At 36.8% G+C, this 20,595-nt stretch overlaps 2 protein-coding genes across 8 annotated transcripts; one reads left to right on the forward strand and one right to left on the reverse strand.

The window, feature by feature from the left end:
• Window positions 1-4,982: 4,982 nt before the first annotated feature.
• On the forward strand, window positions 4,983-7,852 carry zic3 (zic family member 3 heterotaxy 1 (odd-paired homolog, Drosophila)). Its single transcript, XM_084429409.1, has 3 exons — window positions 4,983-6,270; window positions 7,185-7,348; window positions 7,553-7,852. The coding sequence occupies exons 1-3, from the start codon at window positions 5,274-5,276 to the stop codon at window positions 7,733-7,735; spliced, it is 1,344 nt and encodes a 447-aa protein (XP_084285535.1). The 5' UTR covers window positions 4,983-5,273; the 3' UTR covers window positions 7,736-7,852.
• A 2,681-nt stretch (window positions 7,853-10,533) lies between these two features.
• On the reverse strand, window positions 10,534-19,727 carry LOC311304215 (uncharacterized protein). Of its 7 annotated transcripts, none has more exons than XM_084431113.1 (8): window positions 19,390-19,646; window positions 18,856-18,897; window positions 18,429-18,491; window positions 15,340-15,472; window positions 14,286-15,254; window positions 13,661-13,828; window positions 13,105-13,200; window positions 10,534-11,372 (listed from the first exon to the last, which is right to left on the reverse strand). In XM_084431113.1, exons 5-8 carry the CDS (start codon window positions 15,252-15,254, stop codon window positions 11,055-11,057), a joined length of 1,551 nt encoding a protein of 516 aa, XP_084287239.1. In that variant the 5' UTR covers window positions 15,340-15,472; window positions 18,429-18,491; window positions 18,856-18,897; window positions 19,390-19,646; the 3' UTR covers window positions 10,534-11,054. The 7 variants fall into 7 exon arrangements, with proteins under 7 accessions (XP_084287239.1, XP_084287241.1, XP_084287240.1 ...); XM_084431115.1 differs by having other exon boundaries at window positions 15,340-15,475; XM_084431114.1 differs by having other exon boundaries at window positions 15,340-18,177.
• Between the last annotated feature and the right edge of the window lie 868 nt (window positions 19,728-20,595).

Here is a 20,595-nt window from a genome sequence, read left to right on the forward strand (position 1 = left end):
AAATGTTTAAATTACGTATGTGTGAATTATTACAACGTCTGAACTACGAATGCTATGCAACTGTGTGATTTCAACATCGAATTGAAATACAGGAGTTAAGAAATCAAATCAAAATTCTCTTTCAACCCACGTCTCTCTCATTCAACTGTGAATGTCTGATTTACTATTCAATATTATGGTTTAACATTAATTAAGTAGAATATACGTTGGTGATACTCGGTCCATAGTAGCCTACTGGTGTTGTTGGTGGACACAATTTATTTTTTTACGACCAAAAATATACTATACAGCATATTGTAACAAGCCAGTTGAGCGTCTATAATTCTACTTGCAGGTAAATATTAGCCTACACTTAGGCTACTTCGGTTAAGTTAAATGCGACAGAATCTAGATTTTGTTCACTCTGTTTGACACTTTTCATGATGTAAAGATGTAAACATTAAATTACAATTTATTTTAAAATACCCCATATTGTAAACTGTCCTTCCCCATGTGTAGGTGGTTAGTTTCATTTATTTAGGGGGGTTTTTTTAGTAAAGAAGAGATGCATTTTATGGATTTACTTAGGCGTGCATTTTTATCGGATATTTTTCTGGAGTTGCAAATCTGTGATAAAATGAACAGAATCATTTTATATATATTTTTTAATGAAGGGATACATTAAATGAATTAATAGCAAAATCAATGAATATTAATAAAATATTAAATACGCAAGCAAATATGATTTAAAAAATACAAGCTTTAGGCCACAATAAAAAATACTGGGTCAAATAATACCTAAATATCGCATAATAGCTAAATATAACGTTTTTTTTTGGCCATGGAATATGAAAGAGTTAATAGACTTCTGACATTTTAGGTTACAAAAATGATAAAAAAAAGTTTCACACATTCAACATTTACAAACCCCAGATGATCTGGTGTCAATTTAGGAGGAAATGGATTCACTTGTTTTGAATTATTTTGCACCTATCAATATAAAATGGCAAAAATGAAAACAGGTTTGTGGTGTATATTCTCACCACAAATAATTAACTAAACTGCTTTTGTAAAAAGAATGACACAGCATCAGTGTTTGGACATCAAACTGAATACCTGGTAGTAGAGCCAATTCAAACATGTTTAAATAACAACACAAAATGTTGACATGTAGGTATAGAATTTAATTATGTGAATTAAGTTTTAGAATCTCAAAAATAAAAATCTTTGATTATATGTTGAGATACTAATCGCTCACATGACAACATTTTTTTTAAATAAAAAAAAAAGAAATAAATATACTTCTTCTGAAGACTGTCTCTTCCCTTTGAGTGGGCACAAGCTTGGGTTATTTACTGATATAATTCTTCCCACACATGAAGTTCTTGGATAGAGTAAACATTACAAGACAACAATATTTACTGAGGTTACAGTCACTGTATTCACATCACAACAGTCAAAATTAAGGCATTATTAACAGTCAAAAAAGCATCGTTGTCACTACATTAACAGAGTCAAATCAAACCTAATAATAAAATGAAAACCAAAAAAAGGCCACGAATTGTTACTTTTGTAATGAGTCCTAATGCAGTTTTCAAATAAATGACCATGATATCCACCACCATAACAGTGACAGAAATTATTTTGTGAAACAAAACGGAGTCTTCTCACAACACAGCAACTCTTCCTGATTAGTATCCTGATTCATATCTTTCTTCTTTTTTTCTTCATTACTAAAAGACAAAAGGCATTTTTACAGATATTCCTTACATATAGAACTTTCAGAATTAAAGATTGCCAATAAAAGAGTCTTAAATGAGAGAGAGAACGAGAGAGAGGTCCATAAATGAAGAAATCAATGATGAGAAAGGTGATAGTTGGACACTAAAATAGCTTTTTTGTGCACTATCAATTCAAGTAGGCTAATGGTCACTAAATGACACACATCTATAGTTCACAAAGGTCACAGACTGGTCTTTGCTATACCCACAGTGCACACACTACATAGTCAACAGTCTAATATCAATCCAATGCATCCATAGTTGGTAGCATCGTGGCTTACAGATATCTTAAGATAACTCAATTGAGAGGTGAGCTTATTACTGAAACAAAATTGTATATGCTCTACACATCTAAATATACCTTAAGTACATTTGCAAAAATGTAAACCACTTCTCTTCCTTGCATACCTGTATTAGGCCATTATGTCTACTTTGTTATTATAAATACAGTGTAGCCTTATTTTAATTTCTATCCAACATTTCAATATTCAGACAACAATAAAGCCATACATTGCCCCTGATATATATATATATATATATATATATATATATATATATATATAGGTTTGAAATACAGAAAAAGTATTCCTCATTGCAGTGAACTTATAGCAGGTGTTTAGCTTAACAAGTTCAGGGTCAAATGTCGGTAAATTTAGATGGGCAAATTAAGTGGAGAATAGACAAACTGAGTGAGATATAAGCAGAAAAGCACCACACACAAGGACTCTAAAATACTTTGGATACTTTTTTTCTTAGTTTTGGGGTTCGGCATATAGCACAATGGTCTATCCTGGTAACGGTAGTTTGCATTTACTAATAACCAGATGCATAACGCCTCGACAAATTTAATTTCTTGTAATTTATGCTAAACAAAGTTAGCACATTTTATATAGACACATGTTAATTGAAGGTGCCACGGTTATCTCATTACTCAGCACTGATTAAGTGTTTGAAATAAATAGAACCACTCCTCCAAAAAGCTGATAGAAAACAGGCTAAAGACTTTTGAATGTTTAACAGATACGGAAAAAGATAAAGCAACATGTCCGCAAAAACACACAGCAAGAGAAAACACAGCTAATGTCTCAAGGGAAGAATAATAATTTAAGCCACAAAGCTAATAAAAATATCCCTAAAAGAAAGGATGACAAATTGGTAGGTAAGTAATGTCTGCGTTTTTATTTTTATTGCAATAGTTTAATTTTGTGTATTTGATTAGGCTACATTTAATAAATGTAATGTGAGATTGATAACTGGAACATTAATCAACAGGACATGAACTATAGCAGTACATCAATAATTATCAACGATTCTATGATTGATAATTGTTTAGCCCGAAAAACCACCTATTAGAATTCAGTGTGAAGTTGTTTCCAGGTAATTCTGCTCTAGCTTAAAAAAAATAAAAAATAAATATATACGAATGTCTATCTACTCAAGGGGGCGGGGGATATAGAATTATGGTATTATTTTGACAAAACATTATTTAACTAACTCAAAGGCTAATCGGTCGCAATATAGCTCTGTTCCATGCAATTATAGGCCTGTAAGTCCTTTTAATTTTCTGTGGTGTAAAGTAAAATAACGCACGAGGCCCCCTTGAGTTAAAAGCGAATCCTGCCCTCATTTGCCTTTTGGTTGGCATCAGAGTTGTAGTGCCGTAAAGAAGTTAAGTGAAGTAACTGAACAATTCCGTGCATAGAGAAAGCAAAGAACGTCCTTAAGAACTTAGCTATATCCTAGCCCCGCCCGGAAATGAATATGTCACATAATATATTAAGTGCGTCCACATTTAAACAGATAGGCCTGCATATAGAGTGGAAAGTAAAGAATCTGTAGCCTATCTGACTGCAGACAATGAAACCTTTAAAAAAAATCGCCGTAAATCTGTCCGACGCTGCAGAATACTCACATGTGTGCTCGTGTACGAAATGGAGAGTAAGAGAGAGAGGAGGAAAGAACAAGACATCGCAGAAAGGAGGGGGTGATAGAGCTTGCTGGATATCTATTTTGCTAGCAATCTGCTTTAAACTTGTGTTTTTAAGCATAGTAAAGTTCTTTGGCGAGACAAAAGTGAAATGCATATGCTATTCTATTAAGTCAATGAACCATTAAACATTACTAGGCTACTACGTTTGTAGGCTATTTATTAGAAAAAATAATAGTTTATTGTAATGTTTTTTTCTTTTCTTTTTTTTTTCTAAAACACGTAAGGTCTTATGTTACACGATTTATGTTACTTGAATAAAACATGAAACTGATCTGATCAAAACTTTTATAATGCATCTACTGAAAAATAAATTACTCACCTTAAAACTTAGACTTAGACAAGGCCTATACGCGTTTTTCCATCGTAGAAAATGTGCAGAAAGTGAAAGCGTGATAGCTGAGGACTAGACCAGAATGTGGGGCTGATTTAGAGATTTTTGTTTTTAATCTCTAAAATATAAAAGGGAACTCCTTCCGAGGAGAGATTGAAGGGGAGAGGGAACGTGAAATGGCTTGGAGGTATAAAAAGCGCTGCTTGAAACACTCAACGCGTCTCTGAACTTGATCAGATTTTATGTGTCCTGCAGCGAGTCACCAGCAACCCGTTGAAACTTCCTCAATAGCAAGAATTTTTGGCGCCGTAAAAAAAAAAAAAAAAAAAAAAATCCTCGGGATAATATACTTTCCACCATATTTCCTTCTCTCTTATTCTTGGGTTCTACGCTCTGTTCTTTCACCTCTTACGGCTTCAAAAAATTCAGAACTCTATGCATGCATAAATGTAGCCTACATATGTGATAGATAGATAGATAGATAGATAGATAGATAGATAGATAGATAGATAGATAGATAGATAGATAGATAGATAGATAGATAGATAGATTTTCTCACTTCTTATATTTTAAGTCTTCTTTTTAAAGAGATTCAGCAATAGTTTATTTTGAGAAAAATGGTCAAAGCAAATACTGAAAGTTTATGTAACTTTGGGAACCGCTGACATGCAAGCTCGGGAAATAAACAAGCCTTTTTGCCTGAATCGAAATAAAGTCCCGTTCCTTTACCTGCAAATAATGCCAACAGCAACCAATCAAATCTACTCACTGAAACGAACTGCCATTTTCAATTCTAAACCTTGCCAATCAACGAACAGGCAGCCAATTATCGCCCTTCATATCCGTCACGTGACTAAGAAAGCGCTGTCCTTTCATTGGACAGCGTAGAGCTGCCTCCCGAGCTCATTTATGTGCAAGGAGTGAGTGATTGACTTTATCAGTCCAAGGACATCATTCGTCTGGAAAGGGGGGGAAGTTTGATCCTCTTTCTCACGGATCCCAGTTACGGGAGTTTGTCCTCCCGTTTACCGAGACCCGGGATTATCATTTCGTTTTTCAATTCAAGATTTCTTTATTCAAGCTTACGTGAAATTGTGCTCAGTTTACCGTTACCCACTTCACTCCACCAACCTGGGGTTTTTCACTTTTTTTTTTTTTTTCTTTTTCGCTTGCTTTTTCTCGATTGAGCCCAATGACTATGCTCCTTGATAGCGCTCCTCAGTTCCCGTCACTAGGAGTAGGGGGGTTCGGAACGCCTAGACACCATGAGTTGGGAAACCGAGACCCCGGGCTGGGGCTTAGTCCCTTCGCAGATTCATCTCACTCGGCTGCCTTCAAGATAAGTCCCGTTACTCACGATATCGCCTCAAGCCAGACATCAGCGTTCACCCCACAAGCTACTGGATACGCAGCCGCGCTCGGACACCACCATGGAGGACAAGTTGCTTCTTATGCCGGCGGAGCATTCAATTCGACCAGGGACTTTCTGTTCAGAAACCGGGGCGCAGGCATCGGAGAAACCGCACCACCGAGTGCCCAGCATGGAATCTTTGCCGCTTCTGGGAGCCTACACGGCCCCCCCGGAATTTCGGACAACCCGGGACATCTGTTGTTTCCTGGACTTCACGACCAGAGCGTGAGCCATACTTCACCAGGAGGACATGTTGTAAACAGCCAAATGCACCTGGGTTTACGCGGGGACATTTTTGGCCGTCCAGATCCGTACCGACCTGTGGCGAGCCCTCGTACGGACCCTTACGGCACCGCTCAGCTTCATAACTACAACCATCCCATCAACATGAACATGGGGATGAACGTACCCACACACCACGGTCCGGGGGCCTTCTTTAGATACATGCGGCAGCCTATTAAGCAGGAAATGTCTTGTAAGTGGATAGACGAGAATCAAATGAATAGACCTAAAAAGACTTGTGACAGAACTTTCAGCACAATGCATGAAATGGTGACACATGTTTCGATGGAACACGTTGGTGGCCCAGAACAGAGTAATCATATTTGCTTCTGGGAGGACTGCCCGAGAGAGGGAAAATCATTTAAGGCCAAATACAAACTCGTGAATCACATCCGAGTGCACACTGGAGAGAAACCGTTCCCTTGTCCGTTCCCCGGTTGTGGGAAAATCTTTGCAAGATCAGAAAATCTTAAAATTCATAAAAGAACTCACACAGGTAAGGCATTCGTATTTCCCCCCTTTTTTGATTACCTATTGGTTTTTGGAAAAACAAATGTTTATGTATGATGTAGGCTATACATAAATTGCAGTTCTTTCATACATTTATAGGCAATACAATTGTACATTTTATTTTACATTAATTTTAACCTAAATATAAAGTTTAACATGGAGAACAACTCCCACTAGTAGCTACTTTAACTACACTTTAGAATTAAATACATTGGTAAAATGTTTGGGGAGAAAAACTCATTTTGATCTCACATAACCCCTAGTGCTATATACTAAGAAATGTCCATTTTCTGTTATCTTTTCGATTGAGGAAAATATATTTTTGTTCAAATGTATATGCATTGCAACTCTTTGAGGATGTAAAGCTACATGCGTGGTTGTGGAGCGAAATTGTGAATGGACTGTCCTCTTTTCATTTGTCCTGATGCTTGTGGCTGTAAAGTTAGTAATTGTGGGGATGTGTGTATTGTGGGTGCATGAATAAAATGCTACTGGGAACTTGAGGTCTGGGAAAGTGTGAAATGGTAGAAGTGAATTTAGTCTGATTAGCTGGATTTGTGCCTAAAAAATGACCCCTTTCGAAATGTAAAGCAAGCTGTTGAACAGTCTAGTAGGCTATATTAAACTAGCCAGAGAAGAAAAGTGTGCTCAAATTAAGCAATTGCTGTGCAATTTACACGACGATGCATTGCGTGTTGATTAAAGATGCTTGGAAAGTAAAATAAAGGATAACAGCACGGACTCTCAAAAAGCGTGATATGTGGGTAACTAAACCATCTGGCGTGAGCGCACCATGGCCTATTATTTCGAAAGACATATTACATAACTGAAAGTTGTGCTCATCCGCTCTGTGAAAAAAAGTTATATTCCTAAAACCCCAGTGTTTGCTCTCACTTGCAGGTGAGAAGCCATTTAAATGCGAGTTCGACGGCTGCGACAGGCGCTTTGCGAACAGCAGCGACAGGAAAAAGCACATGCACGTGCACACATCTGACAAGCCATATATCTGCAAAGTGTGTGACAAGTCCTATACACACCCCAGCTCTCTCAGGAAACATATGAAGGTAAGGGGAAATTTTCTGATTTTGCAGCCAAAAAGCAATCATACAAATACATAGTTTATTATTATTATTATTGTGAAGAATAAACCCCCCTTAGGAACCCCTAACAGAGATCAGAAATAATTTAAATCATAATGTTTAACCGTACCATGTAAACAAGTGTGTTATTGCCTGTATGTCATACATCTATGGACGTTATAATTTAAGGTACACGAATCACAAGGCTCAGAGTCGTCTCCAGCTGCTAGTTCTGGATACGAGTCGTCCACGCCGCCAGTGCTGGTTTCTGCGAACACTGAAGACCCGACAAAAACACCCACGTCTGCAGTGCAAAATACATCTGCACACAGCGATGGACTACCGCCTAATTTTAACGAATGGTACGTTTGAAGCTCCAAGCAGACTCTCAAAAGGTGGACCAAAAGGTTGAAGCAACCTTTAAAAAAAACTATTACGCTATGGCGTACAAAATGGCATTGAAACAACAGGAAAAGATGAGAGTTGGCCAACAGGCCTCGTCTATTCTCAGGATTCGAAATTTGACTTTATTCCGAGTTCGAAGAAAACTAGCAAGGCATTAAATAACAAAATAACACTTTCTAAGAATAAATGGTTTTCCTTTAGTTTTCAGATTTCAGATGATTATTTTATTTTTCATTTTATGTATTTTCTGAAAAAAAAAAATATTTAAAAAATAATGGCAAAGAAAGAATATTTCACGGTGTTTTATATTAAGGTGACACTCATATCACCTTTGATTGATTGTTAAAACTTCAGACAGTCTTAAGAAACGTGCCAAAGTCTTTGTCTTGAACTTGAACAAAAAAATAAATCATAAATAAGTATATAGCCTACTCGTGAATGTATTTCCTTGTTTGATGGAGTCAAATCTGTTGTCCAAGTCAGTTTTCAGGTGGAGAATGTGGTATTAGCTTACGATTGTTACCTTTGAATATAACGTTGCCTTTGTTAATAATGATGTAAATACATATCCATGATGCCATATTTATCAATTTGTAATTTAATTATCGGTGAAATAGCCGAATCTTAAATGATATTTATGGAAATGTTTTCTAACAAGACTGTACAGTTTTGAGTCAATAACCAGTTTTAACGATGAAAAAGGGAGTCAGTTCTAAAGTTCCCACGATACGATTGTATCTTTTTTAACCAATACATGTGTCTTATCTGGGTCGTAAAGTATTAATTATATTAATATTATAACATGACATGATCTATAGTTTCAAGTACGCGTTTTCCAACGTTAAGTTCACGTGAGGACCGGTATAAAAAGAAAGAGAGAGAAAAAAAAACCATTGGGATTATTATTATTATTATTATTATTATTTTAAACCACTGATGAATCAGCCATATGAGGTAGTAGACTTTCTGGTTCTTATTGATTTTAAGACCCCCCTTTACTCTTAGCATCAGAGTATAGACTGTAAGGAACACTTACAAATTCGAGAGGCCACTGACCAGTGTTTTCATCGACACGACACTTTTTGACCAGATACACAATGCAATAGTATAGCTATCATTCATGCATCAACTTTGAACTCGTGTGACAGTGTTAAAGACATTAGCCTATATTCTTGGGTTTAAGGTACAGCCATTTGAATCAGTATAGTATTCCATTTTCGATGGTTCAAGAACTGTCTTTGTGGATGCAAGTCTGTGTTTAATGTGTCAAAGAGGAGCAATGATCTGTCACAACATTCTCAAAATAAAACTTTCTGTCTGTCAGTTTGCATTGTTTTAAATGTAGTTCTTCTGTGAATATAGCGTGTTGTTTGTTATGAGTACTGTGGTATAACATATAGAAAACTTTGATTACACATTTACTTGTTTTATGTGAATAACTTTTCCAGATGTGGAACTGTATGTGTGAATGAAATTTAGTATTAAGATTACTAGAACTTTTTAAGGTGGAAAAGTAAGGGAACTATGTTGTTCAGTGACACCAAGAGTTACAGCATTGCATTGTTACATATTTCTAAGAGACTAAAATTATGCATATACATATATTGTGCTTATGAACATGATTTCAAACCACCAGCACTACTTTTTGTAAACAAACGTTAAAAAAAAAAATCAGTACCTCGTAAGTAACGGTGATATATGAATACGTTTATTTAAATAATTTAATGAATATATGTTTTATATACTATTTTCTATACGTTAAGTTAAAATAAATAAAGATTTATTTCAGCCACCTTCGATGTATATTCAGCCCTGATCTTAGACAGATCTAATGTACAAATGAAGCTTGAATGTGATTCTGTGACATTTTCTCGTGGAAATGGGTCACGCATCAAGTTATTCCTGAAAAGCACATGTTTAACTGATGAACTGTGTCACTGTGCCATTTTCGAGGCAAACGATGTTACTTCAACATACCTATTCAGAATTCAGCAAAATCTTGTACTTTCTTTCGAAGTAGCGTTATTGTTTGTTGGTTTGTTTAACAAACTATTTATGACAAAATGTGAACAAGTTTTTGACTGGAATTAAAACAAATCCTGAAATGTCACAAATGAGGACGTCAGTTTTTCCTTTTCATTTATTTCTTTGCTATTTTTCCTCTTGTTCTAATTCTAACCTTGAACTTAAAGCATAGCCTACGCCTTACTCCAAAATGTACACTGTAAACCCTAATAAGTTCACAGAACTCAAAAATTATTTTGTAACAGATTACACAAAAACATTTGAGTTATGTTTTTAAAAGTTTTAAGTTTAAATAAAATAAAATTTTAATTTCCAGTTGCCTTAAATTATCTCAATGTTATCTTATAAATATTGATATTCCTCAACTTATAATTAGGGAGTAATTCACTCAAAATTTTTAATATTTTTCAACTCATATAATGTGGGAAATACACTCAAAATTTTCACTATTTTTCAACTCATATAATGAGGGAAATACACTCAAAATTTTTACTATTTTTCAACTCATATAATGTGTGAAATATACACAAAATTTTTAATATTTTTCAACGCAAATAATGTGTGAAAAACACTCAAAAATGTTCAATATTTTTCAACTCAATGTGGGAAATACACTTAATTATCAATAAATTTCAACTCATAATGTGGGACATACACTCCAAATTAATTCTAAACTGAAATACTGATGCCGGCCCAATAATCAGCTAATAATGTTAGAAAACATGAAAGTGACACCACAGTGACAGTTTAACAACTTTTTTTATTTAACACAATGCGCTTTTTAAAAGGCATGAATTAAAAGAGCAGCAGTCAAAAAGTGCTTGTGATAAATTAAAACAAAAAGGAAATGACTCCATAAAAACAAAATGTTTTTTAAAGTACAATAAGTGTTAATAAAACATTCAAATAAAGTACTAGTCGTACTTCAACTGGCAACATCACATTAGTGCATCAAGGTATAGGCAAACAGTGCCAGATCTTAAATCTGAGGTAGAAGAGGCAAACATTGTCAGATCTTAAATCTGAGGTAGAAGAGGCAAACATTGTCAGATCTTAAATCTGAGGTAGAAGAGGCAAACAGTGTCAGATCTTAAATCTGAGGTAGAAGAGGCAAACATTGTCATCTTAAATCTGAGGTAGAAGAGGCAAACAGTGTCAGATCTTAAATCTGAGGTAGAACAGGCGAATTATTACATTCGTAAAGAGGGGGAAAAAAACAAAAACGTCCTCAATACTCAACAAATAATCCATTCTGAGTGATTCACTCATTAAACAAATCATTCTTCAGTGTCAGTAGACGCCCTTTCAATGGTTTGTTGTCCTCAAGACACATCACAACTTTTTGGATAAATGTGAACGTAAGCTCGAGATTCTTTGGGTACTGTAGGTCTAGTGCATAGACATACCCAAAGAGCAGGAGAAATGAGTCAGCCAGAGTTGTGGGACCACTCACAAGTATTTCATCCTCCACGACAATACAGATGCTTTCAGGGCTGAAGAGGGCCGCATCAATAGTGTCATCCGTGACGACTGTCAGGAGAGCCACCGGAGTGTCACTGAGATCTGGACCAACTGCTGACTATAAAACACAAATAATACAAGAATGAGTTCAGACCCTCAAGGATACAAATCATGCTAATGATGTCTAGACATCACTGTCACTTAGCACTTAAGACTGCAACTAAGCTACATGTTTAAAGTGATACTCCACTTTTTTTTGGAAATAGGCTCATTTTACAACTCCCCCAGAGTTAAACAGTTAAGTTTTACCATTTTTGAATCCACTCAGCTGAACTTCGGGTCTGACGGTAACACTTAGCATAGCTTAGCATAGATCATTGAATTGAACGAGTCCATTAGCATTTCTTTCAAAATGACCAAAGAGTTTTGATATTTTTCCCATTTAAAACTTGACTCTTCTGTAGTTAAATCGTGTACTAAGATCGACAGAAAATGAAAAGTTGTGACTTTCTAAGCCTATATGGCTAGGAACTATACTCTTACTCCTGTGTAATAATCAAGGAACTGTGTGGCCGTACATGGGTACAGCAGGCGCAATATTACGCAGCGCCCAAAAATAGTCCCCAGCCAATCCCAAGCTAGATAACTTACAACGTCATTGGCACTAAGTTTGTGTTTGCGCTGTGTTATATCATTACGCCTGCTGTACCCATGTACGGCCGCACAGTTCCTTGATTATTACGCAGGAATAAGAGTATAGTTCCTAGCCATATAGGCTTAGAAAGTCGCAACTTTTCATTTTCCGTTGATCTAGTACACGATGTAACTACAGAAGAGTCAAGTTTTAAATAGGAAAAAAATCAAAACTCTTTGGTCATTTTGAAAGAAATGCTAATGGACTCATTCAATTCAATGATCTATGCTAAGCTATGCTAAAAGTGGTACTGCCAGACCCGGAGATCGGCTGACTGAATGGATTCGAAAACGGTAAAACTGTTTAACTCTGGGGTTAAGTTATAAAATGAGCCTATTTCCGAAAAAAGTGTAGTATCCCTTTAAACTATTTTCTTTACATATGCTTATATCTTATGTTAGTTTCACACCTATCTGTTAGCATACTTTTTGTTTAGTAGAATGATTTATACTTACCTTTTCATTTATGTAATTTCTACATGTCAGTTTGCAGAATAACAATTCAAGTAAAGCAGGTCCTGGGGGATATTCCAGAAAGGACGTTCAACAAACTCTGAGCCTAACCCTGAACTCTGAGTTGACTTACCCTGTGAAGTGAAACTGAGTTTTCAGTTCCAGAACAGCTGATCTGAGTTAGGTAAATCGACTCCGAGTATGTGAACTGAGTTTTCTGACTGCGGCCATAATAAAAATCACTGACAGAGTTTTAGATGCGCAAATCTTAACATTTTGAATTTAACATCACTTTATTTTATTTTATATTAGATTAATTTGAATCAGCTGAAAATTAAATATAAAAAGTCTAACGATGGCTCCTCACTTTGGTTTCATTTCACATATTAAAGTAAAAGTTTATTCAGTGGATAATTTAACTTGTAGTAGCTTTTACCACCAAAAGATGCTGTTTTACACCCGAATGAAGTGGTGCTCACCTCCACCTCGTCCGACAGAGGCAGAGGAGCTGGTCCTAGGTTAGGGTTTCCCTCTGGAATGGATAACTCAGAGTTTCCCTCATCTCAGAGTTTACTCTGAGTTGTCACATAACCTGCTTGCTGGAATACCCCCCTGGTTCTCCTAGAGTTATTTGAGTGATGTCATATGTTTAAGCTGATTGAATAGCTAGGCAAAAAGATTGATAGTGAGGCCAGTACACTTACATTACAGGTCCTGAAGAACTTGAAGGCATCTTCACGCAAGTACACAGGAAGTGCACGAAGGACGAGGGCCCGTCTCATATTTACATCAGGTTGTTTCTAGATAGACAAAAAAAAAATAATCCATTACAATAGTAATTAAACAAACGCAGAGCAAACACTTTATAGAAGTGTTAAACAGCTCCATATTCTGATGGTGGTCATTGCTATGGGGTCATCATTTATTCAGTAAAACATTTTTCAAATGAATAACTTTCTATTGTAAATACTTTAACTCAAAGAAAAAAAAAATTGTAAATCAAATTTCACATAAACAGTAGTTATTTGGACTTCTTTAAATTGAAGCTGATAAAGTATCTTTTTTAAGGTTCCTATTTCTGATAGAATACATCTTGTCAAGACACCTATCTCTGATGAGATGACAACGTTGTGTTAATGGCATAATCACTTAACCTCGGGGCACAATTCGAGTCGAGGCAATTCACACTATGGCTTCTTACAGTTGTCTGCAAACAATGTTAATAAACTGTTTCTGAATCATGCAAAGTTAAAAATTCACCTGAAGGTCATAAATCCTCATGAACTTGGCTAGCTCCTCCGCTATCTTGCCAGTCTTGGTGGCCTTGTCTCTGAACAAGGTGATGAGTTTAGGCGTGTGTCTGTCCAGCTCCTTGTAGAATTGATTGCGCAGGTTAACGTTGTTGATTCGGTGGAACTCTGCAAACACCTGTACATGGACAGAATTAAACAAAAATGCACAAAGATGAATTAGGAACAGAATTGTGAATGTATTTTAAAGAAGTTTTCTGTTGACAGGTAGCAAGACCAAGGGCAATTCTATTAGAGATGAGTCAGAAGAACCCAGGTCAAAATAGAAAGTTAATTGTCATTCATTTAAAACAAGGCTGTATAATGTTATCTAAAGGAAATTAAAATAATTAACCTCTGTATACTTTGTTTACTGTGAATGGCAAAAACATGTCACAGCGTGATGTGTTGTAAACTTTTACATCTGCCATTTGCTTTTTGGTGAATTTATTGAAAATGTAGATTTTTAAAACAGTCAGTTAAATATTGGAAATATCAATCATGTTCAAAGTGGACATGGTAAAGAGTCACGTTGATTAATTGCTCTCAACAGGGAGAACAGTAAAGTAATGCTAAAGAAAGATTTTTTTTTTTACCTGTGACTCCATAAGTAGGGCTGGCCATCTATCCACGACGTCTCTCACCCGTGGAGCTACAAGAGCTCCAACGATTTCTTGGCGACGAAGGGCATAGGTTGTGTTCATGAGCTTGCCTATGACTAATTGGTTTCTCTCAGTCTTTTCAACTTCATGTATGATTTCTTCTCTCATTGTTTCCAGAGTGGCTGTGGTTTGATCCTTCGGTAGGTTGATGATGTAGTTGACCTCAGCTTTTCGAGCTTTCTTTATGTTTTGATGGGGATGATCATTGTCAGGGTTGTTTCGGCTCCGCCTCCCTGTGTTGATGGCTACTTCTGCAACCCCAGCTTTGGCCAGATTGTTACGGTAAGACGCAACCTTGTACCCTATGTGACGTTTCCATCCCAACTCCCCGTCTTCACTAGCCGTCATTCTGAGACATGGATGAGCTGTAATCAAAGCTTGAGCAGCCATTGCCAATTCCTTATCATGTGGGTATGGTTTAAAACTGTAGATCGTTTCTGCCATTTTTTTAAGGATTTCACTCTTCTGTGACCTCTTTAACTTCAGCAATTTTCCTGATTCTTCATAAACACGATTTCCTTCTTCTAGTATATGCTCCATTTCATAACCAAAACCAGGAACAACAAAGTGATCAGGCCAACTCTTCTGGCGCTGTAACGCAGATACATGTGGGAGTATGTCTGTGTCAGAAGATGCAGTAGATGAGGTGTCACCTTCAGGTCTGACGACTCTCAATGTGCCCTTCTCTGGTAACTCCTGGATGTCCACAAGAAGACAAAGATCACCATCAAAGTCTGGATCCTCATAGTGCAGGCTAAAGTCCCCATCCAGTCTGGGCTTGAACCTCTCTTGCATTATGTCTTTCAGCTCCTCCACTGACTTTGGTCGCTCGAGTAGAGTAAGTTTCAGGGCGGTGTCTCGTGCAACATACACACGCAGCACATGCTTTTGGGCAGCAGCCATCTTTTGGTTCCGAAAAGACAAAAACACGTAAATTTTCATGGAGAGTGAAGGTGACATACACAAAATATACATGTCACATACTCACTTGTTCAACACAAATACTGGGACACCACTTGAACAAGGGGATGTATGGAAGGCCAGCTGCTGTAGTGGGGCAGTTTATTCATGGACCAACTGCTCTGCACAGCTCCAAGAAAATGTTGCAGTCATCGGTTTATCTGCTTCAACAAAAACTTCAGTTCAATAATATGAAACGTTTGGGTGTCAAGAGCAATCTTCCATCTATGTTGTAAGCGCAGAGAGGTGTTTTGTCATTTAGCTCTGATGGGGTGTGAACAGCCAGATTGTTTGGGAAAAGTTCGTAAGATCTCAGGTGTTCAATGTAGTGTGATGTGTGCTCTTGGCAAAGAAAGACAACACTACTGTTAACCAGGAGAACCTGTTCAATTCTACAGTAATTAGGCAGTCCTCCCTCTTGTCCCACAGACAAAAACATTCCTACATCATAATCAGTTCCATCAATGCAGACCTTTGATGTGCTGTAAATAACATTGCTTGCAGTTATTTGTTCAATGTATGTCTTGGCCACATTTGGAAGCATTGATACCAGTACAGAAGAGACATTTGATGTCTGCTGGTGAGGTTTGAAGAATCCTGAGGCACTGAGATGGTATGCTACCATGTATTGATGCCTGTCTGCCAGTGTTTTCAACACATTTTTAAAGTTTTGTGTGTCGTGTACAACTCTCTTGAAAAAACGGTGTTTACCCTCAAACCTCATTGTCCACAAGTGTACAAGGGGCCCAAAACGGCGTACAAGGTCAGGATAGTGTTCAATGTAGTGATGCTTAGGACGAAGTTTGAAATCTGGAAAGGCTTCTTTCAGCATCTCTCTATGATCCTGTATCTTGGACTGTAAATACTGGATGGACTCCTCTGTGAATTCTGAGCACAGCGATAACTCTACTACCTCTTTTAAGTCCATTAGCACAGTCCATGCTCCATCCTCTTCAGGAACTGCATTCCCAATAATCAAAGGGAGCAGTCTAAGCAATGTGGCATTTTCATGGCCATTACCACCAATGCTTTTCTTTACAGCGAAGGTCTGTGGTATTTTATGAGGTTTGTCAAGCTTGTCTGTGTGCTGGTATGGAAACGATAGAATTCTCTCGTTCAAATATTCAAGGGTAAAGTATTTGCAACGAATCATCTCACCGATACACAGGGCGAGCTCTACGGGCACAATGCCCTCAAAAAGATCGTGGAGAGCATCAGGTGGAAAGCCAGTGACTGTATGAAAATGTTCTAGATGCTGGCTCAGGACACAATCTGCCTGAACACCATTCTGACTCTGACTATCCCCATGCATTACAGCATGCACATCACTATTATGGCTGTCTTTTGTCCTAAGACTGAACTCGCCACTTGTAACTTCATGAGTCTGAAGTTTAGCTTGTGTTGCTGTGCAGAATCTGCAAAAATATTCTGCTCTAAAAGACTTTGAAAAGCCTGCCAAATCATGGGCTGCAAGATTGTCAGACACCACACACATAACTGTTCCTTGAACTACCTTACCAATAGACTCAATGAATACCCCATCTTGTTCAAGGGTACGGAGGTCTCTCAACAAAGGACCAAGTGCTTTTTCATAGCCAAATGTTTGTATGTCAGCCACTTTACATAAAGCTGCAAGCTGTATCACATGCAGGGCTGATCTGTATTTACTTGGAAGATCAGCAAGCGTCCAGTATACTGCACAGATTTTGTGTATTTTGCGTGATGTGCCAAGTGGATTGGCTATTTCCAAATCATCAATGTACAAAATGAGTGTTATCTTTAACTCATCTGAAGACAAAAATGTGTTCTCTTTGAAGTACAAACCATCTTGGTAGCTTACATAATGACTGTTTTGTGCCACTTTTGTTTCTTTAATTTTGTCCAGAATATCTGTATGATTGAAGATTTTTTGTATCATCTCAAGAATGGGAACATGCACTGCTGTGTGTCCTGGCTGTAGCAGATACTGTACAGGCTTTACCACAGGGTAATTATTTTCGATGAAGGTTTTCCTTCTCTTGGTTGAGGATAACTGCTTACCCTTAGTTGTGGCACTGACAATAACATTACTGTCCATAACAGTACTGACAACCTCATTTAGAAGTGTTTCACTGACAGTGATGTCATGACTCTGTAAGACCTCTCTAATGTCATGTTTGAGTATCGGTTGGGACAAGGAAAATATTTGAGTCAATTGTTCCACTATTTCCTGAGATGCCATGTCAGATACATGAAGAATAGATTGCATCTTTAAGAATAATGATGCCAAATTATGGTTCAACTGAGCTCTTAAAGTGTCTGTGTCACACTGACTGTTTACCTCATCGAGATCAAATGTGTCCGCAGACTCTGCACTGTGACTTTCAGCAGGTTCCCCAAGACTTTCTGCTGCAACTACAACTGGGGCACTATCACTGTCTGCCAATACAACACATTCACCAAAGTCTGAATCACCACCATGTTTTCTACTCTTGTGTGCATTAAACGCTGAGTAGCTATTTGTTCTGTAATTACAGTTCTTGAATGGGCATGCTACCATCTCATGACTTCGTAAATGATTTCTCAAATGACCAAATAGAATTTCCTCAAAAAAGGGCTGCTTGAAGTTGCACAAAGGACATGTAAAAAAACCACATGCTCCTTCAGTTGCACCTACTCTACATGAATCATTGTGAGATCGTGACAGATGAGCTTTCATCGCTTCGAATGATGGAAAAGTACAAATGCAACTGTCATAGAGACATGGCAGGGGGGACACTCTTGAATATTGGCTATGCAGTACAGTATAGTGCCAAAATAATTGTCCCCGGGTATTTGAAGTTGCAGAACACAACTTGCACTTCCACTCCATTGGGCCAACTTCAGCCTGCAATTTAAATATTTTCAATTAAAGTTTAAACCATTTCAGGCCTGGTTTGCACTTTTGGCTATTCCCATTTTTATTTTATTTTAAGTTAAAATGTGTGTAAAATTTTGAACGATGGGGAAATTATTATGCTAACCATTCGACAAAACATATTAAGTCTGTTCTGCTGCAAAAAACTAAACATTGTGAATAATTCACAGTGAAAATCTTTTTGAAAAAACTAAAATTAGTACACAATTTACAAAATTTACCTATTGGCACCTTGTCTGATGGTGAAACACTGACTCTCCGTAGCACTCTTTGTAGTCTGATATCTGTACACAACATGCGCACAAAGATGATTTGTTAATGTTCAAAAAACATTTTTTAAATAATACATAATGATCAATGAAATTTAAAAAAATGAATATACAGATTTAAAAAAAATCGAATCTATCAAAAACATTCATTTTACACTAATTATAGCAAAAATTAAAATGTTAAAAGATGAGCTAGTTATATATATTAAAAAAAAGAATTGTGTGCTAATATATTTACTATTTCTGTTGTTGTTGTTTTTAACAAAGTATTAATAAAGGGTTCATGGGATAAAAACATTTAAATAAATAGAAAAAGAATGACTGTTGAAACACATAAAATAAAACCAATTGTCAATAACACTTTCATAATCCATCCTACCTGAAATTATTTCGAGATGATCTCACATCCATACACTTGAGCCTACGAAAAAATACAAACACAGGCCTGATTAGCATCATGATAACACTCACATTATGTTTTTTAGCATTGTTCGTTTTACGCTAGCACACACATGCACACAGCTCGACAACGCTAAATATTGACTGTGTAACGCAGACTCTTATTGAAATTAGTATACTCAAAGTACACACATGCATTAACGTCGAACAGCAAAAACCAGCGGGAATCAGGGATAACGTTATGCTTTTGGACTCCGCCAGAGAATTCAAAACTCATGGACGTTCCTCCACCGTCAATGTCCCGGGCAAACATGAATTATGGGTAATGTAGTTCATCCAGGAAACCCGCTGATAACGTTAACAGAGACGTTACTCAGTTGTAAGATGAACTAAGTAAGGTAACTTAAAGTTAACGTTAACGCATTTGTCACATTCAACAACTTCTAAAGTTATAATTACTTGGATTTGTAAATATTTTATATATAATATATAAAAAAACGTTAGAGTTACTTACCAAATCAGGGCTGATGATAAGACGGCGCTTAAGAAAACGAGGGCAATAAGACTGATGAAAATAACTGAAGTGGTGGTGGTTTGAAGCGGGGGGATAAAAGTGTGCATTCCAAACAAATAAAAACAAATTAAACTGTGTTCTAACTCCACATGGGCTGGCCAAAACTTCACCGCATCAAAGCAAATTCAAGATGGCGGACTCAGCTTTCCTGAGGGAGAGATAAGACCCACCCACCAAAACGTCATGACGTCGATAACGTCATGACGCTACTTTATGGTTCCTAAACTTTTTGAGCGTTCCACACAAATTAGCTCTAAAATACTGAGCCCTATTCAATTTAAATTACATAAATCTCAACAGAGCTCAACACTTTATAGTTTGGTCAACTGCATAACGACATTTGACTGTTATGACCTTATTAGTTATAAGCTAGTACAACTGTTTGGGATTACAGTGTACGAAGCAGCAACCCACTTGAACTTGACAGTAACATGCCGCCATTTTAGCATCTTGTTTCTTTGAGGGACGAAAAAGTTTAGAATTGTAAAGCGTTAACGCAGCTAACAACAGTTTTAAGCACATGGTTATCTTAGGACCTATGTTAGGACCTTGGATAGTAAACATGCAAGAAAGCTGCTAAGTTTGTTTCAAAACTTTCTGCCGAGATACGCTAAGCCATTCTCTCGCTGTCAATTATGTAGGCTGGGCTTGGAAGACATTCATTCAAAAACAATGCTGTGGTAAAAACAATATTGCACCAGTGGCAGATTTTATTATTCCACTGCATTATACAGATTATCTCCTAATGATCATCTCAGTCAAATTATTAAATATATAGCCAAACAGTATAGCATCAACTCAGATATTGCTGCAGAATTTAAAGTGTAGGCTATATAGGACTTTATAAGTTTTAATTAAGTATTTTTTTAAATTATATATGCAATGTATACACCCACACACATATAGCCTACATATACCCATATGTATGTGTGTATATATATGTATATATGTTTTACAAAAATATAGCCTACATAACCTGGTATTTACAAACCTGCATCAATTAAAGGATATGGAGTGAACGCAATATATTTGTAAACTGACTCAAGTTTACGCTTTAAAGCCTATAAAGGCAACCATTATTTTTTGCAGAACCTGCCGGGCTCTTTTTTTCTTCCTGGCTTGGTATGCAGTATTTTAGCCCAACCC

The sequence above is a fragment of the Rutilus rutilus genome (assembly GCF_951802725.1).
Source record: "Rutilus rutilus genome assembly, chromosome: 14".
In the NCBI taxonomy this organism is placed as follows: domain Eukaryota; kingdom Metazoa; phylum Chordata; class Actinopteri; order Cypriniformes; family Leuciscidae; genus Rutilus; species Rutilus rutilus.